The following is a 27,355-nucleotide window of genomic DNA, read 5'->3' as shown; positions in this document are numbered from 1 at the left end:
ATCCTTTGACCATTTATCAATTAGAGAATGACTTCTATTCTCATAAGTCTGACTTAGTTCTATATATATTTTGGAAATGAGGTTCTTATCAGAAATACTGGTTGTAAAAATTCCCAGTTTTTTGCTTCCCTCATAATCTTGGTTCCATTGGCTTTGTTTGTGCAAAAACTTTTCAATTTGATATAATCAAAATTATCCATTTTACATTGCATAATGTTCTCTATCTCCTGTTTGGTCATAAATTCTTCTGTTCTCCATAAATCTGACATGTGAACTATTCCTTGCTCTCCCAGTTTGCTTATAGTATTAGCCTTCATATCTAAATCACGAACTCATTTTGACTTTATTTTGGTATATGTTGTAAGATTTTCATCTATGCCTAGTTTCTGCCATATTCTTTTCCAGTTTTCCCAGCAGTTTTTGTCAAATAGTGGGTTCTTATCTCAGAAGCTGGGATCTTTTAGTAATCTACAGATTACTAAAAATTTACTAAATTACCAAAATTTAGTAATCTATAGATTACTATAGTCATCAACTACTGTGTCTTGCATACCTAACCTATTCCACTGATCCACCACTCTATTTCTTAACAAGTACCAAGTGATTTTGATGATTGCTACTTTATAATACAATTTAAGATCTGGAATGACTAGGCCACCTTCCCTTGCATTTCTTTTCATTAGAGAACTATACTTCTAAGTGTGTTTATTCTATTCTCCATTAAAAATGTAAGGTCCTAGAGCAGGGGTGGGGAACTAGCAGCCTCAAGGTCACATGTCCTTGGTCCATTCCAGGGCGTTGGATGGGGCCTTTTGACTGAGTCCAAGTTTTACAGAACAAATCCTTTTATTAAGGGGATTTGTTCTGTGAAGTTTGGATTCAGTCAAAGGGCCTCACTTGAGGACCTAGAGGGCCACATGCAACCTCAAGGCTGCAGGTTCTCCACCCTTGGGACCTAGAGAGTAGTGATTGCTCAATTCTTTGTATTTGTATCCTAGTAGAATGCCTGAAATAGAGCTGCTTAATAAATACTTACTGATTGACTGATCAATGCCATGATGATGAAAACCCAAAGAGGCAAAAGTATTCTGGAGGAGACAGAGCTCAGGTTTTTGTAGAGAGGTCAGAAAGGATGAAAGATGAAGAACAGGCTGTCAGATTTGGCCATTACAGATCTTTGGTCACTTTAGAGACAGCGGCTTCAGGTGGTTGATGAGATCAGAAGTCAGACTGCAAAGGACTAAAAAGTGAATGAGAGGAGAAGTGGAGGTCACAAGAGAAAACAGGTTTCTCTTTTTTCAAGAGGCAATGAGGTTTAGGACTTGCCCAGGGTCACACAGCCAGTAAGTGTCAAGTGTCTGGTCTTAGGCTGGCTTTGAACTCAGGTCCTCCTAATTTCAGGGCTAGTGCTCTATGCTCTGTGCCACCTGGCTGTCCCCCCAAAACAGATTTTTCTATGAGTTTGACTGTGAAAAAGAGGAAAGACATAGGATGATAATTTGAGGGGATGGTAAGGCCAATGCAGGGTTTTTTGTTTGTTTGTTTTTTGTTTTTATTAAAAGACTTAGGTATGTCTTTCTACAGGAGGGAAGAGATCAATAGCTAGGGATACTCACCAAGAGCACCTAATGTGGTGGGAGTGTTAGCATAAGTCTCTTACCTTCCCTCCCCTTCCCATGCAAATTAGACTAGTTTTTCCTTTCAAAGTATTGATATTGATCTTGAGATCTAATTGGCTCAAGAGATTAAGGCTCTGGCCATTAATATAGCTCCTGACTACTTGAATACAAAAATAACCAAGATGAGGGTCTATGTAGAGCTTCTCCCACAGGCTTCTGATAGAAGAACAGAAGATAACTAACAGTCACACCTAGGAGCTTTACTCAGCTGCCTCAAGGGCATAAGCTGGTCTGAACATCCCTTGCCTGGCTCTGAGACAGACCAGAAGTGTCTCATTTTGTTCCTTTTTTGGACCTAAACTACATAAGCTGACTGCTTGAGTCAGTCCCAGCACAAGACAGTGTGTGTGTGTGTGTGTGTGTGTGTGTGTGTGTGTGTGTAAAACACATATATGATTTGGTGTTTTATTCACCTAAGTCTATAAAGCTCGTCAATGAAGAGCTTTAGCGTGTCTAATACATAGAAGGTGAAAGAGAAGGGAACAAGCATTATTAAGCGCTTTCTCTTAGTAAGCACTTTACAAAGGTGCTTAATAAATTCTAGTTGATTGAATTATTAATTGATTCCTGGGGGCAAGGACTTTGGGTTAGTGGATGGTATGGTGGATCTGGAATCAGGAGGACCTGGATTCAAATCCTACTCCTGACATTTACTAGCTATAAATATATGGGCAAATAACTTAACCTAAGTCTCAGTCTCCTCCTCTGTAAAATGGACCTATCTCACAGGGTTGTTCTGAGGCTCTTACATAATCGTATGTTGTCTTCCACAGTTAGATTGTGAGTTCCTCATGGGCAAGGGCTGTCTTTTGCCTTTCTTTGTATCCCTAGTGCTTAGTACAGTGCCTGATACATAGAAAGAGTTCAATAAATATTTATTGACTATTGACTAAAACACTTTGCCAACTTTAAAATACTATGTGAATGTAAGTTATTTGTTAATACTTACATTCTATTTTGTTACAACCCACCATCTAACCATGTTCTGCACTAAATAATGTTTATGTCATAGTACTCTGGTGTAAAAAAAGGGAGCTAGGTGATATTATTCTAGTATCAATTGAGCATCACTAGCTATGAGGCCTTGTTAAGGACAAGAGTTAGTTGGATAAATCTCTGGGCTTTAGTTTCCTCATATGTAAAATGAGCACAGTGCTGGGCACCCAGTAAGCTCTTAAACAATGCTTTTTCAGGGGGGCAGCTAGGTGGCGCAGTGGATAAAGCTCTGACCTTGGAGTCAGGAGGATCCGAGTTCAAATCCAACTTCAGACACATAACATTTACTAGCTGTGTGACCCTGGGCAAGTCATTTAACCCCATTGCCTAATCATTAAAAAAAAAAAAACACTTTTTCAGACATAGGAACTCTGATCAACACAATGTTCAACCACAATTCCAAAGATCTCAGGAAGCATGCTACTCACTTCCAGATAGAAAGCTAGTAGGCTCAGAGGGCAGACTGAAACTTTTCTTTTCTTCTTTGGATACAGCTAATGTGAAAATTTGTTTTGTATGATTATACATATTTGTAATGGGTTTCATTTTGTTTTTTCTTGTCTTCTCAATGGGTGAGGGAGGGGGAGGAGGACTGGAGAGAAATCAGAACTGAAAATAAAACTGCATTTAAAAAGACAAAAAACTTTTTTCATTCATTCAGTCATCCATCTATCCATGAAGGAGTTGTACTTGATAAGGGATCTCAAAGTCCCTGACCTGCTGAATACTACCCCTCTCCAAGTCATATAATGCAGCCCTTTATTCAGAGGGCTATGTAATTAGATAGCCTTGTACTAAGAAACAAAGCCAGAGCTAATAGCAGTCAAAAATAGATTTAAATGATAGGAAGTTAAATATTCTGTTTGAGTTTGAAGCCACCGGAGGTCCTGTCTACAGTCTCTTTAGACTCTAATAATCTATGACTCTCTATTACAATACAGGGGCAGCTAGGTGGCACAGTGGATAGAGTGTCCAGCCTGGAGTCAGGAAGACTCATCTTCCCAAGTTCAAATCTGACTTCAGACACTTACTAGCTGGGTGACACTGGGCAAGTCACTTAACCCTGTTTGCCTCTGTATTCTCATCTGTAAAACGAGCTGGAAAAGGAAATGGCAAACCACCCCAGTATCTGTGCCAAGAAAACCCCAATGGGGTCATGAAGAGTTGGACAGAACTAAACAACAAATTACAACACAAAAGATTTTCTTTGCCTCTAAACTCATTCTCTCACTTTTCCATCACCCAGAGTAAGGCTTCCTGTGCTCCTCCTACAGTTTTCCAGTTAAGAGGTTCAGCTCTCCCAGCCCCTCCTTGAAGACACCCCTTATGCCCCAGTATCTTTGGTACTGAAGGCAGCAGGAACTCTGGGTCCTGAGACTATGGATGGCTTAGCCAGAAGCAACAGCATGCTTATCATACTTTGGCAAGAGAAGTGAGGATTGTATAGGAGAAATAGTGTGGACTTAGTTCTTTTCATGCTGAGGTTTTAAGGGAGGGAGCAAGACAGCCTGGAAGTACTGGAATTAGGCAAGGTAGACCCCACTTCTCAGGACTGTTAATTGATAGGTCATCACACAACTCTCCACGTATATGTTCTTGAGAACATCATCCAGGAACCCTAGTTTTTAAGTCAAGGTTATGCATGGATTGAACTTATTCACACTGATTGATTCATCAGTGAATCTATAATCAAGTGATGAGAATGCTTTTCTATTTTGGGAGGCAACCACCATGCCTGGGAGTTTGCAGAAGCTGGAGGGAAGAACATAGTAAGAAATCTGGGAACATTTTTATTTCCTGGACTTCATAATTTACCTCAATAATTACCAGTGATAAATGGGATTATGATTGGAGCAAAGGTTTAGGGAGGGGGAGCAGGAGAAGCTTACCTGGGATTTGACTGTGAAGAGGAGAAACCAAGCTCCAGAACACTAGAACTGGCCACTGCTGGGCTGAGGAAAGGGGGCTAGCTCCCAGGGGAAGTGTCATGGGATGAAATCACCCAAGGTTAGGGCCAGATAAGGAGGCACTCATCTTGTGTGTGGCTGTGAAGTGGAGGGAAGAAAAACATCCCAGGTTGGTTACAGAACTCTACATTTTATTACCTTCAATCCAAGCACTGGTTGCTTCAACCAAGTTATAAATAATCATCTCTCCCTCTGAACCCTCAGAGCATGTTTCTTATAATTAAATTCCAAATGTTCAGCAGTCCAGTGATGCCCAAACAATGCCGGAATGAAGATGAATCTCACTGTTTTTAAGTGTATGCATTTGAAGTAAAAATGTGAACTAAATGGTATTTAAATCATCATTTATGTAGCAGAATTTCAATTTCTGGAGATTAAAAGAAAAAAAGCCTGGTAGAGAAATCAGGCCCTCAGTCATTCAATTTAATTGAACATATATTAGTCACCTACTGTGTGTACAGCACTGTGCTGTGTAAAGGGGAAAATATATAAAGTTTCAATAAACTCAAATAGAGCTTACATTCTAGTAGGGAGATATGAAATGTACATAAATATCTATATATAGGTATGTGGGAGGGGGAAAATAAGTAGTATATAATACATACGATGCAAAGGAAGATCCTAATGGACACAGGTAGATGAGGCTTTTGCATGTTGCACTTAAGACAGGTCTTAAAAGAATGATTTTAATAGGTGGAAATTATGCGGGAGGCCATTCCAAACAGGAGAGCAAAAGTATATACATGAATACACACTCAATTGGGTATGGAAATCTATCTTACCCTACTGGAAAACAGGGTGGAAGAGGATAAGAGAGCAAGGAGATGATAAAGGGGAGGGCAGATTGGGGGAGGGGGGAATAATCAGAAGTAAACACTTCTGAGGAGGGACAGGGTCAAAGGAGAGAATAGAATAAATGGGGGGGGGGGAAGAAGGGCAGGATAGGATGAAGGGAAATACAGTTTTCCACATGACTACTATGAGAAGTGTTTTGCATGACTACACGTTTAACCTGTATTGAGTTGCTTGCCTTCTCATTGAGGGTGGGTGAGGAGGGAAGGAGAAAATTTGGAACCCAAAGTTTTAAAGACAAATGTTAAAAATTACTTTCACATGCACCTGGAGAATAAGATATACCAGGCAATAGGGTATAAAACTCTATCCTGCCGTACAGGAAAATATAAGGGGAAAGGAATAAGAGAAAGGGAGGGGGAGATAGGAAGACAGATTAGGGAAAGAGGCATTCAGAATGCATGCCATCTTGGTGTAGGGAGAGAGAAGAGATGGAGAGAAAATTTGGAACTCAAAATCTTGTGAAAGTGAATGTTGAAAGTAAATTAATAGAGTAAAAAGAGTATATAGGTGAAAAATCTCAGTTATAGAGGGTAGTTCAATGCTATTGGATCAGAGTATATGTAAAATAAGAAAGTCTGGAAAAATGCAGATAGTACAATTGGGTAGGCCTTGAACGCCAGGCAAGGAGTCTGTTGACTAAATGATTGATTTGGATTTAGACTAGACTGGATCAACTGGACTGCCTATATAGTTAATAGGAAACTATTGTAGGGTTCTGGACAGCATAGCATGACTACACTTGTGCACAAATTTAATCTGTCCATAGTTTGGAGGATGGTAGGCTGTGCAAAGAGGCAGTACTGAATGGAGTGTTAGCCATGGGAAGAAACACTGTAGAGATTGGGTGAATATGATTTAGAAACCGATTAGACAGAAGAGATGGAGAGAGAATTTCAAAAATAATGCCCAACCTTAAAAAATGAGTGAAGATTAGTAATGAGATAAGGGGAAGAAAGAAGAGTCTAAAAGGCCTGAACCCTGGAGGAGAATGACCCACCCTCAGGAGTTTGGAAAATGAAGAGAATCAACCATTAGAAAGGTAGGATTAGGAGAGGTGTCTTTCAAGCTATGGGAGGAAAATAAGAGGTGGTGGTTTAATGTCAGACACTTAAGTGAACAAATAGGATATGGATTCCAGGTACTGTTCTTGCATGTCAGGAAAAAGCAAAAGTCCCTAAGCAAAATAGGTGAGCTTCCTACGGGAAGATGTGGGCAGTCACATGGAATGAATTAAGATTGGCTAAAAGTTGGAAGAACAGTCATACTAATGAAATCAAGCTTAACAGTCCCAGAACATGATCCATTTCCTGAGCATCTCTGATCCCTCATCAGTGCCCCTCCAATGTGACAGCTTTGCTATGAAAAGATAAATGTGTTTTTCACAATTACACCCTAAAGTAACCTAGAAAGAAGGGTGGGCTAAGGTAGGAGTAAATGGTAGTACCTACCAGATCCTTTAACAGGTTACAGTAATTATAATTAACCACTGGGTGTCCTTGTGGCAGCAGCCATGGAGATACAGGATTGGTGATACAAATGGCTCCTAAGGCATAGGGAAAAGAACCCTGATCTTGTGTTTGGCTGGAACATAATGCACTTTCGTTTAGTGATTTTCCAGTTGTCTGTACCCCTAAATGGGTTGGCAAAAATAATGGAGTAATTTACATTCCAGCTCATTTCATAGATTAGGAAACTGAAGCTAACAAGGTTTCACGAGTTGTCCAACCACACAGTATCTGAGGCCACATTTTAACTCAAGAATAAAAGTCTTCCTGTCTCAGGCAACAACTATATCACTATGCAACCTAGCTGCCCCTAGAAACTTAATAGGTGGAAATGTTTTATATATATATATGTATATATATACACACACACATATATACATACATACATACACACACACATATATAAATAAAATATGCATAGACTGTATCAGGCTGCAGGCCATCTTGGGGAGGAGGAAAAACTTAGAACTCAAAAAATCTCGAACGTTTAGAACGAAACACGTTTGTTTTCCCTTAAAAAGAAAACAACAAAAGAAAACCCAAGGAGCAACTTCATGGAAAAGCATTTAAAGTACTTTTTAACCTATCCATTAGGAGATAGCGGCTATCAGATTTATTATTCACCCGATACTTAAAACAATCCCCACTTTCTTCAGATTAATACAGTCCAATAGAGATACATAAAAGAACCCTTTTGGTCATATTTCATGTCAGTACCCCTTTTATTAGAATCCTATTAGGAACATTTGCAAGTTGATTTCTAGCTCACTTCCTCCCACAATTAAGAAAAGCTGAGAAACATTATTAATAAAGCTTAATAAGAGCCTGTTGTCCACCTACATTTATATGCCCAAGTTCCCCCCCAAATCAGAAAAAGGAGACTCGAGGTGTAGTTTAGTTTTTATTTCATAATCATAAACTTAACTCTGTTGTCTAGCCAGACTTGTGGAAGGAAAAAGGAAATGAAATCCAGAGAATTGCAGCAAGTGAGAGCACAAAGATTATAGGGTGTAAGAGCTGATGGGGTTGGGGGTGCTCTCTCCAGCTACAGAGGAATGGTTTAATGGTTAAGACAGAAAAACACAAAACAAAAAACTTATGAGAGTTGTCCACAGTCAGCGATGGTGATCTTCTTGCTGGTTTTGCCATCCCGAGAACCGAAACGTTCCATGGCTTCCACAATGTTCATGCCTTCTTTCACTTGGCCAAAGACCACATGCTTGCCATCCAACCTAGGGGAATAAATAGGGATCATCATGAAGTAAGATAATGACTGGTTTGCTTTGTTGCCTAGGAATCAGAACAGCTGTGCCACCATAAGCCAGCTACAAAGCCCAATAGGTGGCTGAACAGGACTTACAGCTGAGAACTGTAGAGAAGCCACCAATTTTTGATGCTAGTTAATCAACTGACTACTGTAAACACTGGACAACGTACCTTCTATCTAAAAGCAATGGAAACACCATAAAGTTTACTATGAGTCAGTCAAAAGGTTGCATACTGCAATTGTAAAGTTTCTCCAACTGCTGTTAGTTCAGGAGTCTTAAGTTTTAAATGGAAACCTAAAAAGGACCAACAAATCAAATGCCAATTAGATCAGAAAGGTCACTCCAGCTTGGAATTAACTATTAAAATTATCTTGGGCTAAAATTCATTAGGCTGAGCTAACAAGATTTTATAATGTTACAAGCTGGATGGTACCCAAGAAATTACCTAGTCTAACCCCCTCATTTAGAGGAAAAAACTAAGACCCCAAAGAATGAATTGAAACTTGCACCAAAGGTACACAGTAGTGTCCAGAGCCAAGATCAGAACCTAGGTTCTCCTGACTGAAGTCCAGTGCTCTTTTTGTTCAAAACAAATGACTCCTAATAGCTGGCAAAATGTAAGTCTCCATTATCTTTGTAAATCATGCCCATGGAAATTATATCTGAAGCCTTAAACTACTATCTCCTCCACTTCCTAAGTTCAACTTTATTTGTTCATTACTTACCAGTCAGTCTTAGCAGTACAGATGAAAAACTGGGAGCCATTTGTGTTGGGTCCAGCATTTGCCATGGACAAGATGCCAGGACCGGTATGCTTCAGGATGAAGTTCTCATCAGCAAATTTCTCCCCATAGATGGACTTGCCACCAGTGCCATTATGGCGTGTGAAGTCACCACCCTAAAAGTAAGAATCCCATCAAATACAGAATGAGGCTGGCATATTTAATGGTAACCTAGACAGCAGAAGTTCATTCACTGGACACTGACATTCTGGCTGAATCCTTCCCTAAGTGTGGACACAAGGTTGAAGGATATCCTGGTAGAAATCACTATGCTCCATACCTGGCACATGAACCCAGGAATGATTCTGTGGAAGCAGGATCCCTTGTAACCAAATCCCTTCTCTCCCGTGCTCAGAGCACGGAAGTTTTCTGCAAAGGAACAAAATGGAGAAAATTTAATTTAATATTAAAAAACAAAAGCTAAACTAAAAGCACAATTGAGTGAAACTTAAAAACAACTACCAACCTGCTGTCTTTGGAACCTTGTCTGCAAAGAGCTGCAAGAGAAAATGACATTTGATTAGTTATATCCATTTAGACATTCGATTGCCTTTTAGTATCCACGCTCAAATCTGCCATTGGCGATAGCGATGAATCATTCTCAAAGATATTTTTACATTAAAAATTTTTATTACCAAACCCTAGCAGGGTTCTAAAACAGTTTTGGTTCTATATTTTAAGAGTCTTCTGGTGTTAGGTTTAAGCAACATGAGAACCAAATACATGCCAAGAATCCATAACCACTAATATCTGAAATAGTGAGGAAGCTTTGTGGAAAGTGCCTTTAAGGTCACATTACTATTTTCTTTTAAAGGAGAGCACCACACCCACGGTATCACATATCAGATACAACTTTGTTTTTATACTTCATCTTCTCCTTCAACTTCAGGCTCAATACCAGAACACTAATCCTGAAGAATGGCATGTGCAGTGGTGTATGCCTGGAGTTGCACAGGGACATGGCTCTCATTCTCTACTAATGAAATTGCTACTGCCACAGTTGTCTGTTAAAAGATCTTCTTTCAAGGTTTAGAGGAGATTAAGAGCCCCAAGTAATCGAGGATTATAGAAAGTGTCAGTTCCTATCTAGTGAAGTGCTAAGTGCCTGCTTAAAAAATTAAGATCCAGAAAAAAAGCACATGAAATTTAATTTCCAGCTGTAATTTTAAAACCTAAGCAGCTTGTTATATGACAACCCACTTTGCGTACTGTTGATTCTTTGCCTCCATAATACTAACTCAAGCAAATCTTGAAGATCCAGGACTCAGTACATTACCTAGTCTATTAGGGTCTACGATCAATAATCAAATCAGAATGCCTTGCTTGCCCTTATTATAGGATGTAAAAGGGTCCTGCTTTTTCTTGCAGTTTTATTTGTAATAGAGGACCTAAATGCTTTGGTCCCCTAGTCTTTTAAATTTCTTAATTTTCCCAGAGTTTGTATTTTAAGTCACTATAAAGTTTCAATACAATACTGTTCAACTGAAGATTATGTTGAGTGCTTTACTTAAAATTACTTTAACTGCACATTTCTTTTCATCAAATGTCTTGTACCAACTGGGATGGAAACGCATGTTTTAATACCGAGCTTAAGAAATGCCCTAGAACTTATACTCTTGACAATTTTCAACTTTAAATAACCCCACTGATGTCTAGAATGAACTGGTTTAGAATTCCTATTAGTATTTCTCTGTAAGTTCCTAAAAAAAGCAGTTTAGGAAAATGATCCAAAACTATGAAAATCAAAAACCTATTAATTTTATGAGGGAGTTAAAATCAAAATAAGTTTTAATTTGATCCCATCACTGATAAAATAAAAGTGTCAAGTTCTTGAAAATTTGCTTAAATCATAACCTTTGCTTTTTATCTTCCTGAAATGGCTGATTCTCAAAAGCTATATTCAACTAACCATGCTTCATTTTCATTGGTAACCTTGGGTTAAACTTGCCTACTAACCCACTGCGGGAAGGCAGGCCTAGGACGAGAGCTCCTCCCACAATTAACAGTCACCACTGCTTTTTGCTGCAGAGGAAAAGCACTAGGTGTGAATAAGCAAAATGTTTGCTTATATTAAGGTTTCCCATTTAACATCTTTAGCATTCATTTCTAGGAAAATTATTTTTGTTTCTAAATAAACTCTCACTTTGGAAGTAGCCCCTGGACAACTGGAGCTGCAAGAGTTATGAAATTGGGTTTCTAATATTTAATGTAAATCCAGATAGAAAGCACCTTCGCTTCATGGGATTTTTATTAATCTTCCACCATGACAAGCATTCATGAGGTATGCCACCCAGATTTGCACCCCCAAAGCACATCTTCAGGAGCAACTTGGCATTATCTCTTCCAAAAAAAAGCCAGAAGTCTCTCCCCACCCTTTTGAGGCCTGAAGCAGTCTGAAAAGGCTGGTGGGGCGTTTCCCTGCATGTAATTTTAAAATTAATTACAAAAATTGATTAAGAAAAAAAAGCCTTTTTTTCCCAAAAGGCACGCCTGGGAGATGCCACCACTGGTCTCTAAGGCCAAGCATCCATTAAAAATGCCTCCAAGGGGCCAAGAATTTCAGCCCCGGCTCTGGGCGTTAAGAGGCTGCCGGGCACGGCGCCGGCCCCGGGGCTCCCCCGAGCACGTGCGCAGAGGGCCGAGGCCCGAGGAAGCTGTCGCCCGCACGCCACGTGGAGGGGGGCCAAGCCGCGGCCGAGGGCCGGGCGGCTACGGCAGGTGGGCGCCCCGGCGGGCGGGAAGGCGCGCTGGGCTCGGCCTCCCTCCCTCGGCCGCACCCCTCCCCCATTACCCCGTTAGGCTGCACCACGTGCGGGAGGGGGTTGGGGCGGTGCGCGCGGACTGCGGCTGCCTCGTGCTCGCGCCGCTTCCCCCTCCCCCAAGCGCGCGCCCCGCCCCCACTCTCCACCCTCCCAACCCCCACCAAGTCCCAGCCCGGCCACCCGCCCGCCTTTGTCTGCCCCGCCGCCCCCAGCCTCCCCCCTCTCCAGTCCTCTCCTTCGCTGCCCGCCCGCCTTCCAAAATGGCCCCTTCACAGGGTGCAAAGGAAATGGCGCCGCTGCAGCCGCCACCACCCTCCCGTTCTTCGCCCCAAGGCGGCCCCACTCCTCCACCCCAGCTCGGGGGCCCCAGTGGCTCGGGCGACAAGACCCGGACTCCCAGGCCGGGCGGGGTTGCCCCCAGCTCCCTCCTCGGTCAGTCAACCAGAGAAGCAAGGCGGTGGCTCCACGGCCCCCTACCTCAGCTCATCCCGCCCCCACACCCATCCACCAGTCCCATCGCCTTTCACCTCGAAAGTAATCCGGCCCAGGGGCTCGTTATCGACGGCGATGTCGAAGTACACGCTAGGGTTGACCATGGCCACAGATGCCTGGGCTGGGCGCGACGGCAGAGGCGGCAGGGATTGGCGTCCAGAGGACTAAACCCAGAAGAGAACTCCCGGTAGCGGCGTCTGCAAAGCGGCGCGAGCGTGGCCGCCCCGCCCTTTTTATACGGAATCTGAGCCCCACCCACCCGCCTGACGCGCCACAGCCGTCTTCGCCAATAAAGACCCCGGTTCAGCTTGAGCGATAGCACCGTAGACCAATGGGCGAGAAGTGGAGGGAGGAAGGTAGAGGGAGGGCGTCTCCGAAGGGGCGGGGCGGATAGCCGCTGATGGACGGAAAGAATGTTCCCGCCCGCGGGCCCTCGCGCTTCGCTGCGGTGGCTGCTGGTGCTGCGGCTGCACTGGGCGGGCCAGGAGCTGAGGAGATGGAGGATGGATTGAGGTGGTGGAAAAAGGAGGAAGGACGAAGAGAAAAAGGAGAGGCTCACAGGGTTGAGGACGGAAGAATAGGGTAACATTGAGCTAGGAAGCCATGGCGATTCGTCTCCCCATTTTGCAGAGGGGGCAACTGAGGCAACAGGCCCAAGGTCAGTTTGTCAAGGTCGAAGCAGACAGACTAGCTGGGAAGAATAACCCCGCCAAGAAGAGCCTGTCCAACCAGCCTAGGCCTGTGGGAGTGGGTTCTCCAGGGTTACCTGGTGTAAAGAGCAACACTTGGGACGACCGTCTCATTGAGTGAATTAAAAGAGATGGGAATGCAAATGCGAATTACTACTATTGAGAGACATGCTGAGGAGACTGGTTTTGAGTTTTTTTTTAAGGACCCCTGGTTGCTTTTATGTACAGATTTTCTCTGCTGCATCAAATACTTTGAAAGGGGTAAGAGAAAGACCCTAAACTTAGGTGGAAAATGAACTAGTCGTTTTGGCCCCAAATAAAAAAAAAATCATTTGCAAAAAATCTTTGGCTGGGGAAGCAAGATGGTCCTTGTGGAAAGAGAACAGGATGTGGAGACAGAGGGCCTGTGTTCAGATACTGCCTCTGCTACTTTGGGTGTCTCTTCATTTCTCTAGGTCTCAGTTTTCCCATCTGCCATAAAAGGCTTGCTTGGGCTAGGTGCTGTCTAAGGTCACTTCCACTCTGCAAAGTATTTTAAGTCCCTGGGTAGGAAGGTGAAGAGCTATGGATTTTATTTAAGGGTAGATGGGATTTGGAATAAAAGGTTGCTAACAAAAAATTAGTTTGAAATGAAGTATGACGCTTTAGGGGGTGGGAGAATAGAGTGTGAATTGAGCCTTCCTTATTATAGTCAGGTTTGGAGAATAGGAAATTAAGGAATACCACCTCAACTTGGCAAAGAATTCAGTGAAATTCCACATGGGACAAAACAATCCTGTCTTCTAAACTCTTACTAATTAATCTCAACTCTTTTTTGCATATTAAGGATCTCTCTCAGCAATACAACTTTCTCAAACCTGGAGATCTCCCATAAGCAGTCCCTGGCCTATGAGATGACAGAACCCTTGTTAAATGACCTATTTTCTGAAAATATCCTATGTGCACAGTTTACAAGCTTTCCCGTGGAGTGTGACAGTAAAACTCCTGAATCAAACTCTTATATGTAATGACACATTGTACCACTTATTAGCCCTTCTCTGTCTCAGCTCACGCTTCTGCAGAGGTACAAGTTTTCTTTGAGGTTCTGGGTGAAAAAGAACATGAATGGACAGATGGACTACTAATACTTGTAAGACTGCAACTAATACTGTTATACTTTTTGAATAGTAACCGTTTGTATTTATCTATATTATCAGTAATTCAGAATCAAGCCTGCACAAGAATGGGGCTGAGAGTCAGAATGGGTCCTTAATGTCGGATCTTTATGACCTTGAGAAAACTGCTTGACCTCTCCGTACTTTACATTTTCCACTTCAAATGAGGATAGTACCACCTGAATCTTACTGGCCTCTTAGGGACTAAGGGACAAATGAAAGTATTTAAAGCAAGCTCATTAATTTGACCTCCTACTTCACAAAGATTATCTCACATTCATTCAACAATCATCTGTTAAGTGTCTGTTCTGTACAAAGTGTTTAGCTAAACAAACCCTTCTTCTAAAAAAAAAATTAGAACAAATAAATATCTTCACTCTATATGAAGAATGTTCAAAGTGCTTGAAAACAAATATTGATTATTAATCAGTTATAGCCAAACCTGAAAAACACACACCCTACCACACACACACACACACACACACACACACACACCTATTTTGGCTAGCTCTTGGGGTGGGGGAGTAAGGAATGAAAAAACTTTAAAAGTCCGATCAGCAGATCATTTTGGAAGTTCTGGAATAATGTATTTTAAATCACCTTGGAAGGAAAAAAAAGGAAAGAAACATTCATCTATTAAGCACCTATTGTGTGGCGATGTATGCTAAGTGCTTTACAAATATTATCCCCTTTAATTCTCACAACAACTCTGAAAGATAGGTGCCATTATTATTCCCATTATACTGCTGAGAAAACTGAAGCAGACAGAAGTTAAGTGGCTTGCCTGGGGTCACATGGCTAGTCAGTGTATGAGACTGGATTTGAACTCAGGTCTAAAGGAGACACACACACACAAATGGTCTATTTTATGGTTCATAATGGACTAGAGGAGCATGGCTGATCGGATAGAGCTGGCATCAGAGTTAGGAAGACTTGAGCTCGAAGTCCTGCCTCTGGCACACAATGGCTGTGAGACCCTGCACAAGTCACTTAATCTCTTTTGTGCTCAGAGAGCTCTCTGAGACTATAAACTGCAAATCATGTGCTCATCTTCATTGGTTAACTAGAGTTTCCTCACCTGGTTTCCTGTACAAAAGAAATTACAGGTCTAGGTTGTTTTTTTGTTTTGTTTTGTTTTGTTTTTGTTTGGTTGGGTTTTTTGTTTGTTTTCAGGCAGTTGGGGTTAAGTGACTTGCTCAGGATCACACAGCTAGTATGGGTCAAGTGTTTGGTCTGAGTCTGGATTTGAACTCAGGTCCTCCTGACTTCAGGGCCGGTTTGTTTTGTTTTTCTTAATGGACTAGATGACCTCTGACATCCCTTCCAGTACTGTGTGTCTATGACCCTATGAATAGTGTTCATCGTAGCAATGGGGCACTTTGATTTTACAGATATCTGCTAGAAGTCTCATTACCTTGATAAATTCCTGACTTATTGGCAGTTTTATCTTCCAAAAATCAGAGGAAACAACAGAGTAGAAATAATTACTTTTAACTTAATTTTGACTATCAGGAAAAAACTGATGGATGACGTGAGAGCGACAGGAACCTTGAAAGAAATTGACCTTGCAATTGCCAAAGAAGACACAGACTGGAAATGGTCATCCATGAACCTTCTGCTAGATCCACATTCTCCATGGAATGAAGGCCCAATCCTATCAGTGATTTGCTTAGGGGTGATTAGGAGAGTTTAAGGGAAAGAGGGTGTGACTTCAGAGACAACATTATCTGGTGGAAAGACTATTAGAAGTGAAATCAGCAAAGATGGGGATTCAGGAGGCAGCAAGGTGGTAAAATAGATAGAGTACCAGGCCAGGAAGTCAGTAAAACTCAAGTTCAAATCTGACCTCAGACACTTAATAACAATGTAACCCTGGGCAAGTCACTTAACCTCTACCTGCCTTACTTTCCTCAGCTATAAGATGGAGATTAATAATAGCACCTACCTCCTAGGCATGTTATGAATATCAAAAGAGATAATATTTGTAATGTACCTGGCACACAGTAGGTGCTTAATAGATGCTTGTTAGTACCTATGTGACCTCACTAAAGCAAGTAGCTTAATCAGTCTGTTTCCTTTTCCTCATCTGTAAAAAGGATAATGCCTTTAGTCCCAGTCTCATGGAGCTGTTGTGGGGATCCAATGAAACTTCCATTAAGTGTTTTGTAAACTTTAAAGTGCTATATACATGTCAGCTATTATTATCTGAGAGAGTAAACAGGATATTGGATTGAGCCAGAGTTCATGGGGTAACCAAATCCAAGCAGGGAAAAAAGTTTATAACAACAGTCCAAAGTAGGAGGAAAGCAGCATAGAATGAATGGGTCAGGGATAACACACTATGAAAAACATCAATAGATGTTCTTCATCAATAGATAACAGTTTGTCTCATAGAGGGAGAGTTGGAAGGGACTTTAGAGGTTATCTATTCCAACCTTCATGGGGCAGCTAGGGGTACAGTCATTAGAGTACCTGGCCTGGTGTCAGGAAGACCCAAGCTCAAATCCCATCTCAGACATTTATTAGCTGTGTGACCCTGGGCAAGTCACTGAGCCCTGTTTGCCTCAGTTTCCTCATCTATAAAGTGAGCTGGAGTAGGAAAGGGCAAACCATTCCAGTATCTTTGCCACTGTGCCACCTAGCTGCCCATGGAGGTTGGACTAGATAACCTTAACCTTTTAAGTCCCTTCCAGCTCTCCTATGAGACAAACTCAGTAACAAAATTTTGGTGATAGAATTCATTTAATCAATATTTATGACAGATTCCAATAAGGAAGAAAAAAAACCATCTCCAAAGAAAACCAACATGAAGACACAGTGCATTTTCCAATAAACTCAAATTTTAAAAGTACTTGTATAAAAGATGGAAGGAGAGACATGCAACAAAGATGGATACAAAATAATGAACTGTGTTGTGGAGATAGTCTTGGGGAGGCCAAATAAAGCCCAGAATAAACTGAGGCTTATATGAAAAAGGGCCAAGGACAATGAAAGGGACCTTATTTAGATAGATAGGAGCAGGAAGAACAAGGGAAATATAGACCCTCTGCTTAAGGCAGGTATAACTTTTCTTAAAGTTTCATTGATGCCTTTTACATTTCCATTAAGATTGTTGTTTGTCCTTTATTTTTGAAGAGGATAAATGCCATTAAGATATTTATGTGGTGTATATGTAGCCTGACACAGTGGATAGAGAGCTGACCTCAGAGTCAGGAAAGACCTGGGTTTGAGTTCTATCTCTAATACGTACTGGTTGTATGATGTTGGGCATATTTAATCCCTCAGTGTTCTAGGCAACTTTCTAAGACTATAAGTTGTAGAGTAGGCTCCCATCTACATTGACAAAAGGAATTTCCTTACCAGAGTCCCCTACACCAGTGAAATCATAAGTCCAGTCCAAAAAATTACAGAGGAATAATGTGGAGGGTTGAGAAAGGCCCTAACAACTAGGGAGACCAGGGAAGGCCTAATCTGGGAAATACCCCTTGAATTGAGTCTTGAAGGAAGCTAAGGAGTCTAGGAGAGTTCATTCCTGGCTTGAAGGACAAGAGAAATCCAGAACTAGGTGTATGTATGCAGCCCAGTTTGGCTTGAATGTAAAATATATATGAAAAGGCTTTAGGACAACAAGTCTCAAAGGTAGTAGTTTATGCCTGGGAATGGAAGGCAGTGAGGGAACAGTAAGAAAGCTAGTTTGGCTAGACTATAAAGGGTGACGATGAGGAGCAATATACTTCATCCTGTTCTTCTTTATCCTTTGTTTTTGAAGAGGACCAGTGACATCACAGGTGATGTTTTGACTTATGCATGAACTGGATTTAAGTGAGGCAGAGTTGCACAAAGTCATCCTCCTCTCTCTCTCTTCCTGAGTCATCAAGGTTCAGTGGCAAAACAAAAGTCAGGACAACTGGCAATGGCCTGAAATACAGGGGATGACGAAGTACCAATCTGTGGCTTCTTAGAGCCACAGGTAAGAGTTGGGTGAATCAGGTGGATACCAAAGGTGAGCATCCCTGAAAAGGACTCGATAAGCCCTCATACCAGAGGTGCTAGTCTTCCTGAACCCACCAAACTTTATCCTAGACATAATAGGGAGCCACTGCCGTTTAATGAGTAAAGGAGTGACATTGTCTGACTTACACTGAAGAAAATCACTTAGGCATCTATGTGAAGGATGGACTGGAGAGGGGAGAGAAGAGGAAGGGAACCAATTAGGAAGCCATTGAAATAATCCAGGCAAGAAGGTGACAAAGACCTGAACTATGATGATGGTTGAGTAAAAAGTGTGAAAAGAATGCTTTATTATATTATTTGGAAAACTTATTAATTATTGTGCTGTTTAAATCTAATTTTATGTAATTAGAGGTTGTTTGCACCCAGAAAAATCACCTGACCTCAATAACTCTCTAAGAATGCCAGAGATAACTAACTGCAAGGACTTTGGGTTCCCAGGTCCTAAATTCACCTAAAACATTCTTGTTTTGGCTTACCACACTAGGACTTGTTTGGGGTCCATCCCAGCTCACAGTTTAGGTTCCCTTTGTGTTTTGGCTTTGCCCAAATTTTATTTTTACATCTACTCAAATCCATCTCAGTCTATGTTGCTTTCAAGTTGCCCTCTCAACACAATTGCTTAACTGAAGTACATATGATACATGTGTCACTCATGTGTGGATATCTTTGTCAAATGATTTGTGTATGACTCGGGTGTGGGTATCTTTGTCAAAATCCTGTATGATGTAGACCTTCCAGAACATGGTGAAAGGGAGCCCCACCTCCTTTCTGGCTTGCTCCTCTCTACCAAACAACCTAGTATATCTCTTTCAAATATCATTTCAGATTTGGGGGTTTGTTCTTGTGAACAACAGAAGTGAGAAAGGATCAGGTATAAGAAATGTTATAGAAGTAGAAATTACAAGCTCAGATTTGTGGGGTTAGAAAGAGTGAGGAGTTTATGATAATACTAAGGGTGTGACCTGAACTTGAGTGTTGACTATGTCAGCTTCACTATAAAGAAGAATGATTTTCAGATTAGGAAAAGACAACATACATGGTGTTAAGAAAGGACAGAAGGCCAAGAAAGGTAAGGAAATAGTAAGACAGCATCTAACTGAAATCTGCGTAATTTCAAGTTTCCAACCCCAAATGTATTATATGACTTAGCACTAAAAGAAGTTGGATATGTGATCAAGACTCTTTGATCCTTGTATTGCTGAGAAGGGTTAAGGCTATCAATATTAGTCATCTCACAACATAGCTGTTACTGTGTACAACATTCTCCTGGTTCTGCTCACTTCACTCAGCATCAGTCCATATAAATCTTTCCAGGGGAGAAGAAAGAGAGAAAGAAAAAGAAAGGAAAAAAGGAAGGAAAAGGAAAAGAGAAAGAAAGTAAGGAAGGGAAGAAGGGAGGGAGGAAATAAGCAAGGAGGGAAAGAAGGGAGAGAAGGAGTTGGAAGAGAAAGGGTCATTGAGGCTTTTTTTTTTTTTCCCAGAGAACAGAAGGAAGGCCAGAAAGAAGCACAGACAATCAGGACAGCTTTGAAAGCTACAGGCTGAATTTATACATTTAAAAATAAAAGCCAGTTGTTCTACTATGTATATGGAAATGCCTATTCCATTTTGTATTTGTTAATTTTGGAATAAAAATAAATAAATTTCAGGGCTTCTTATTTCCTCTAGGATCAATTACAAACTCCTCTATGGTTTAAAGCCCTTCACAACCTGACTCCAACCTACCTTTCCAGTCTTATTATATATTGCTCTCTCATGCATTCAATAGTCCAGCAAAACTGGCCTTCTTACTATTCTTTACATGTGATATTCCAACTTGAACCTTTTTTTTAATCGATGGACCTTGGAATCATGTCTCAGACATTTACTAGCTTTATGAAAAGTAGGTAAATCAAGCTTCAGTTTCCTCATCTGTGAAATAAAGATGATAATACCTGTGCTACTTGTCACACAGAGTTGTTGTGAAGAAAGTCCTTTTGCAATTTACAAAGTATTTATAATGTATTATGATTATTATTATTATTGTTATTTTAAAAGTTAATTTGACCTTAGGCTACTTCAATGGAAGTATGGTATCCAGAATGAAGAAGATAACAGTCACTCTGTTGTCAGCATGAGGCATCCACATTTGTAATATTGAATTCATCCTGGGTACCACATTCTAGGAAGTATATTGACAGGTGGAGGATGTCTCCAGCAGCAAGGAGTCTTCACTTCATATCGTATGAGAAAGAGGTACAAGTAACTAGGGTTCTTTATTCCAGGGAAAGAGAATTTAGGAATGGTATAATCTTTCTCTTCACATATTTGAAGAAGTATCATATGAATGTGGGGTTAAATTTATTATATTCTCACTCCAAGAAATAGAACTAAGACAAACAGAAAAAAAAAATTCAAGAGCATCAGACACCCCAAGCTGCATTGCTCCATCAATTAAAAAAAGGTCTATCTTTCCCTTTTTCCAAGGCAATCTGCACAGAAACAGTAAACAATTGCATTACAGGCCTCTCCATAAATACCAACCCAGAGATTGTGCTTATCCATGCATTTATCTGTCGTCTTCAGCAGCCTTAGGGAGGCAGGCTGGTGTCCAGTTCAGGGTTATTACTCAGCTACCCTGGCTTACTTTGTCAAATATAAAATTCTCTGTTTGCCACGTAAAGCTCTTCATAACCTGTCCCTTGCCTACTTTTCCAGTCTTCTTACACCTTACTGCCTCCTACACAGGCCTACTTTTAGGTCCTTGACTAACATACCCCATCTCTCATCTTCATGCTTTTCACTGTCTTTCTCCCATCCTTAGAATGCTCTGCCCCCTCACTTCTGCCTCTTAATTTGCAGAGCATCCTTCAAGATTATTCAAATCCCACCTTCCGCAGGAGGCTGGTCCTGGTAGCTTCCTCTACCAGTCCCCATTGTTAGTGCCTTCCCCTTTCAATTGTATATGTGTCCTAGTACCTAGTTATTTACATGTAATCTCTCCCATTAAAATATATATGCCTTGAGTCTGGGACTGGGTTTTGTTTTTTGTTCGTTTTTTCTTTTTTGCCTCTTTTCATATTTCTAGCATTAAGCACAATTCCTGACACAAGGGCCTTATAAATGCTTGTTGACTCTCCTTTCTTAAAAAAAAAAATCTTTTTTTTAATTGTGACCTTAACAAAAATTTTAAGATACGAAGAACACGGAATAGGATCGTATAACAAAGTGACTTTCCATTGCTATACAGTGGTTTAAAAAAAAAAAAAAGGAGGGGCAGCTAGGTGGCATAATGGATAGAGCTCCAGCCTTGGAGTCAGGAGGACCTGAGTTCAAATGTGACCTCTGACACGTACTAGCTGTGTGACCCTGGGCAGGTCACTTAACTCTGATTGCTTCACCAAAAAAAAAAAAAAAAGAGAGAGAAAAAAAAAGAAATGCATGTGTGTTTAACAAAGTAGTAACAAAATTGCTCTATTTGTGACTTCCTCTGTGTTTTTTTCCTGTGTATTTTTTAAAAAAGGATTTATTGGTGCTTATTTTCTCCATATCTATCATTACCCACTAACCCACCTCTCCCCCACCCCACGTCCCCCCTTTTAGGCATATCTTACCTCCTCCCCCATCTCCCTTTCTAGTACATAACCCTAAGTATCCCTGAGCACCCCTGGAAAAGCTGAACAGCAGGTGCAGAGAGAGGCATGGCCATCCTCTATCAGTTCCCTGGAGCTGTAGGGCTCCAGCTCCATTCCTAGTCTGCAACTATGCTCTGGAGAGGCCAGAAGAGGTATCATTTGCAGGCCTTTTCAACTACTGGCTGGACTGTGCTTCTCCTGGCCTTTCACACACAATTCAGGGATTTTTTCCCTCAGATTGTCTCTTCCTCATGAGGACACAATATATTAGCCTACTGCAGTGGCTCAATTCAATCAACATATTACCTCCTTATCCCTCTGGCTTGCTTTCCTTCTTCTCTTCCCATGGACCTAGGAGCTCGAGGGCTGGACTCAGTTGAAGTGGGTATGAGCTCTGCTACAACTCTTACTAGCTGTGTGACTCCAGTCTAGGCACTTGCTCTCTGACCCACTGTTCTCTCATCTGTATTCAGGAGCCATAATTCTTTCACCTATACAAGAGCCATAGTTCTCTAACCTGTACAGGATAATAATAGTACCTATCTCCCAGGGTGTTGTGAGCACTAAATGAAGTCATATATGTAAAATACTTTGGAAACTGGAGAGTGCTATTCAAATATCTGCTATTCTGATTACCTTGGTATGCAGGTTACCAGCTGTCTAGGGGTTCTCTGGATCAGAATCCAGTTCTCTTTTCAGTACTACAGGAGGACAGAGTTCAGCACCAGCAGCTCCAACTGCTACTGTCTTCCATCAGGATGGAATCTTCTTTGTGAGCAGCAGCACAATTTCTTGAATATCCCAAAGTGAGACTGTGTGGTTCAGTGGTTAAAAATGCTGAATTTGGAGTCAATGTACCTGGGGTAGAATCCTGGCTTTGTACCTTACTACCTGTATGACCTAAGTCACTTAACCTCCTGGACCTGTAAAAAAAGCAAGCTAGCCTCTCAGGCCCCTTTAAGCTCTAAATTCATGATCCTAGGACTATCAAAAAAAAACAACAACAACAACAAAAAACCCAAAACCCTGTGATGCAGATGCTATCATCTACCTCATTTTACTGGAGAGGCTAAGTAACTTGTCCAGGGTCACATGATAAGTGTCTGAGGCAGAATTTGAACTCAAAGCTTCTGGATTCCAAGTCTAGTGCTTTCACTACTATAGTGTTCAACTGGTAACTATCCAAACTTCCCTTTTAAACTGAGAATAGTTCACCTTCAAGCAGTTATTTGTTTTTAGTGCAATGGAAAGAATCCTGAACTGAGACTCAGAGACCTGGGTTCAAATTCTGTAACACTGCTGACATGTATATAGTACTCTAAAGTTGTAAAGGACTTTACATACATTATATTCATTTGAATCTCACAGCAAAATATGTACCACAAGTATAACTATTCCCATTTTACTGATGAGGAAACTGAGATTCAGAGAAGCTAATTTACTTGTCCATAGTCATGTAGCTAATAAGTATCTGAGGAAGGATTCAAACTCTTCCTGACTTGAATACAGAATTGCAGACACTGTGTTGTATTGCCTCTTTAACTTCCTGAGTGACCATGGGCACATTATTTCACCAATCTGGACCTCAGTTTTCTTATTCAGAAAATTAGAAATTTGATGACTTTCAAAGTACTTTCCATTTTTAACAATCTATGATTCTATGATTCAATGGATGGAAATATATGGGACTTATTATTTTAATAGCTCTTTTCAGAACTTTGAGGGTTACACCTATACAAGTGAGGAATCTATTTCTCATGTGGTCCACTACAGCTCATCACTTGGACAATTCTACAGATTACTCTTGAAGAAGGATATACAACACAACAGTTGACTTTCCATGCTTCTATATCCTCAACAATAGTTCATACCTTGTGGCAAAGAATTGGAAATCAACTGGGGAATAGCTGAACAAGTTATGGAACATGAAGGTAATGTATTGCTATCGTGTTATAAGAAATGATGAGTAAGAAGTTTTCAGAAAAACCTGGGAAGTCTTATATGAACTGATGCAAAACAAAGTGAACAGAACCAAGACAACATTGTACACAGTAACGCAACATTGCAAGATGATCAACTATGAATGACTTAGTTATTCTTAGCTATACAATGATCCAAGACAATTCCAAAGGACTCATTTTGAAAAATGTTATCCCCATTTAGGGAAAGAACTGATAGAGTCTGAATGCAGATTGAAGCATACTATTTTCACTTCATTTTTTGTGTGTTTTTTTCTTTTGCTCTGTTTCTTCTTTCACAACATGGTTAATATAGAAATATGTTTTACATGATTAGACATATATAACCTATATAAAATTGCTTATCATTTTAGGGAGGAGGGAGGGAAGGGAGTGAGAAAATTTGAAACTTAGAATTTTTAGAAAGTGAATGTTAAAATTTGTCTTTATATGTAATTGGAAAAAATAAAATACTATTAAGAAAAAAAAAATAGTTCACACCTGACACCTTGCAGTATGATTCTGATCTAATCACATTAACTGAATTTCCTGTCTCCAAAGTCACCAATAATCTCTTCATTGCAAAATCCAGTGGCCTTTTCTCAGTCCTTATCCTAATGTGATCTTGGACTACTTCAAGAAAGATTCAGCTTCTAGGATTAAGTTGTATAGTCTCTTTGCACTCTGCCCTAATCAGTCTTTATCTGGAGTATTGTGTTCTGTCCTGGACACCAGGATTCAAGAAGGACATTGATAAGCTGGAGACAGTCCAGAGAAGGGCAAGTAGGAATTCTAAGATCCAATGACACTGGCATTCTTGGTGTTCCTCCCACATGACACTCCATCACCTGACTCTATGACTTTTCAATGGCTCTTTTCCATGCCTGGAATAATTTCCCTCCTCACTTCTGCCTTCTGGTTTTCCTGGCTTCCTTCCAGACTCACTTCAAATACCTCTTTCTACAAGAGGCTTTTCCCAGTCCTCCCATCCATCTCCCTACCCCAACCCCAATACCTCCCCTCTGCGATTACTTGTATATATCTTGTATAGACACAATTGTTTCCAGGTTGTCTCTTCCATTAGAATGTGAGCTTCTTGGATCAGAATTCTTTTTGTTTTTCTTTCTATTAAGGGCTGGCTCTCTGGGAGAGGATGAGAGGAGGGATGTAGGGAGAAATGTAGGTGATACTGTAAAAACAAAATATGGCAATAAAAGTAATTTTTTACAAAACAAGATTTTGTTGTTCGGGCCAAGAAAGGTTAGGATGTGAATTATGAAAAACCTGAGAGACCTAGCTTTTTCCAAATTCCAGGTCAGACCATTTTACAACATATATCTACAATCACTTTTTCCTGGGTCCCCTATATAAGGGAAAGGAAATGGAGAAGGAGAAGACATGATATAATATATGAAGAGTGATCTCCTTATTTGTACAGAACAAGGGGGAATTTTTAGGAATGAACTTGAATTGTCTATAAAGTCACTTTATCTGATACAGACAGTTATGATATGATAAGAAACGTCCTGCCATGTATCTTAAAAAATAAGGAGGAACAGCTAAGGAAAATGAGATGGAGTTATTTCTCCAGCTCCTTATTTAGGTTTCTGATAATGAAAATATCATCCACATTCACTGCCTCCACTTCCTTACCACCCACTCACTTCCCATTCTCTTATAATCTAGCTTCTGACCTCCCCGCTCTATTGAAATTACTCCTCCTCCAAGATTACCAATCATTTCTCAACTGTTAACTCTCATAGTCATTTCTCAATCCTTAACTCCTTTTACCTCTCTACAATTTTGCTGACCACTTTTACTTTTTACTATTGACTACTCTCTCCTGCTAAACACTCTCCTCCCCTAGCTTCTCTAGCATTGCTTTTTCCTGGTTTTCCTACTTGTCTGATTTACAGCTTTTTCTCATTCTCCTTAGCTGGATTATCATGAATTTCCTATACCTCTAGCATGGAAGTTCTCCCAGGTACTCTCCTGGGCCCTCTTCTCTTCTCTTTCTCTCTCTGCTCTTTTCCTTAGGGATCAGCCCCCCTGGATTCAAGTATTAGTCTTGTGCAAAAGACACCCAAATCTCCCTATTTAGCCCAAATCATTCTCTTGAACTTTAGTCATACATTGTTGGCTTCTGATTGGATAGCCCTCACACATTTAAAATTCAACTTATCCAAAATAAAACTCATTATCTTCCTCCCAAAACTTACACTTCCTCCAAACTTCCCTATTCCTTTTCAGGAGACTACCATCTTTCCAGTCACCCAGTCATAGTCTTGGAATCATCTTTGATTTTTCCATTGCCCTCCAGCTCCTTATCTAAACTATTGCCAACTCTTGTAGATTCTACCTCCAGAACACCTTTCACTCTTCCCACTTGCAAAGTCACCACACTGACTCAAGTTGTCATCATATATTGCCTAGACTCTATTGTAAAAAATAATCTCCCAACTATTCTCCCTATTTCCAGTCTTTCCCCTCTCCAAACCATGCTCCATGTAGCTACCAAAATAATCTTCCTTAACTCCAAGTCAGTCTTCTACTCAGATATCTTCAGTGGCTTCCTATTGTCCCACTTTCTACAGGAAACCTTTCTAGATCCCCCTTAATTCTAGTGCTTTCAGTTGGCTGGTGGAGGGTCTTGCCTCCATGTTGATGGCTGCTGATTAATCAGGGTGGTGGTTGCTGAAGATTGGGGTAGCTACAGCAATTCCTTAAAATAAGACAACAATGATATTTGTCACATCCATTGACTCTTCCTTTCTCTTGAACACTTAGAGGACATTGTAGGGTTATTAATTGGCCTGATTTGAATATTGTTGTGTCTCAGGGAATAGGAAGGCCAGAGGAGAGCAAAGAACAACAGGTACTCAGAGCAGTCAGAGTACACACAACATTTATCAATTAAGTTCTCTGTCTTATATGGGTATGGTTTGTGGCATCCCAAAACAATTACAATAGTAACATCAAAGATTACTGATCACAGATCACTATAATTAATAATAATAATAATAATAATGAAAAAGTTTGAAATATTGTGAGAATTACCAAAACATGACACAGAAACACATTGTGTACACAACATGTTGGGAAAACAGCACCTATAGACTTGCTTGACATAAACCTTTGATTTGTAAAAAGCGAAATATCTTCAAAGGCAATAAAAGGAGGTATGCCTGTATAGCTTGTTTGTACATAGTTGTTTGCATGCTGTCTTTCCTTCTTAGATTGTAAGCTCCTTGAGGGCAGGAACTGTCTTTTGCCTTTCTTTATATCCTCAGGGCTTAGCACAGTGTGGGGCACATTGCAGAAACTTGATAAATGTTTATTGATTGACTGACTATAGGAAAAGCTCTTAGCTAACCTATCTTTCCAGTCATATTTCATATTCATATTTCATATTTCCCTTCACAAACTAGTCACTTGTGGTTCCACACATATGGTATTTTATTTCCCATATCTATGAACGGGCACAGTATTTCTGTGCCTGGAATATACCCTCTCCTCAGCTCTGCTTCTCGGAATCCTTATCTTCTTTGAAGGCTCAACTCAGGTACCACTTTCTCTATGAAACCCACCCAAATCCCCCAGTTGCTCTTTTCTGCTTTGTT

At 40.6% G+C, this 27,355-nt stretch overlaps 1 protein-coding gene across 1 annotated transcript; it reads right to left on the bottom strand.

Moving 5' to 3' along the window:
- Positions 1 to 7,890: 7,890 nt before the first annotated feature.
- PPIA (peptidylprolyl isomerase A) lies at positions 7,891 to 12,522 on the bottom strand. Its single transcript, XM_027852646.1, has 5 exons — positions 12,342 to 12,522; positions 9,519 to 9,549; positions 9,333 to 9,421; positions 8,996 to 9,168; positions 7,891 to 8,234 (listed from the first exon to the last, which is right to left on the bottom strand). Exons 1-5 carry the CDS (start codon positions 12,408 to 12,410, stop codon positions 8,099 to 8,101), a joined length of 498 nt encoding a protein of 165 aa, XP_027708447.1. The 5' UTR covers positions 12,411 to 12,522; the 3' UTR covers positions 7,891 to 8,098.
- Between the last annotated feature and the right edge of the window lie 14,833 nt (positions 12,523 to 27,355).

Source organism: Vombatus ursinus, unplaced genomic scaffold (genome assembly GCF_900497805.2).
Source record: "Vombatus ursinus unplaced genomic scaffold, bare-nosed wombat genome assembly UNPS02000580.1, whole genome shotgun sequence".
Taxonomy (NCBI): domain Eukaryota; kingdom Metazoa; phylum Chordata; class Mammalia; order Diprotodontia; family Vombatidae; genus Vombatus; species Vombatus ursinus.
The sequence above is the reverse complement of the archived record's forward strand: the minus strand, read 5'-3'. Positions and strand labels throughout refer to the sequence as shown.

Excerpts from the sequence above, each read along its gene's own strand:
- PPIA (XM_027852646.1), bottom strand. The coding sequence starts at position 12,410 with ATGGTCAACCCTAGCGTGTACTTCGACATCGCCGTCGATAACGAGCCC. Across the intron at positions 9,169-9,332 it reads TTCCTGGGTTCATGTGCCAG|GGTGGTGACTTCACACGCCA; the intron begins GTATGGAGCATA and ends TCTTACTTTTAG. Across the intron at positions 8,235-8,995 it reads TGTACTGCTAAGACTGACTG|GTTGGATGGCAAGCATGTGG; the intron begins GTAAGTAATGAA and ends TTATTCCCCTAG.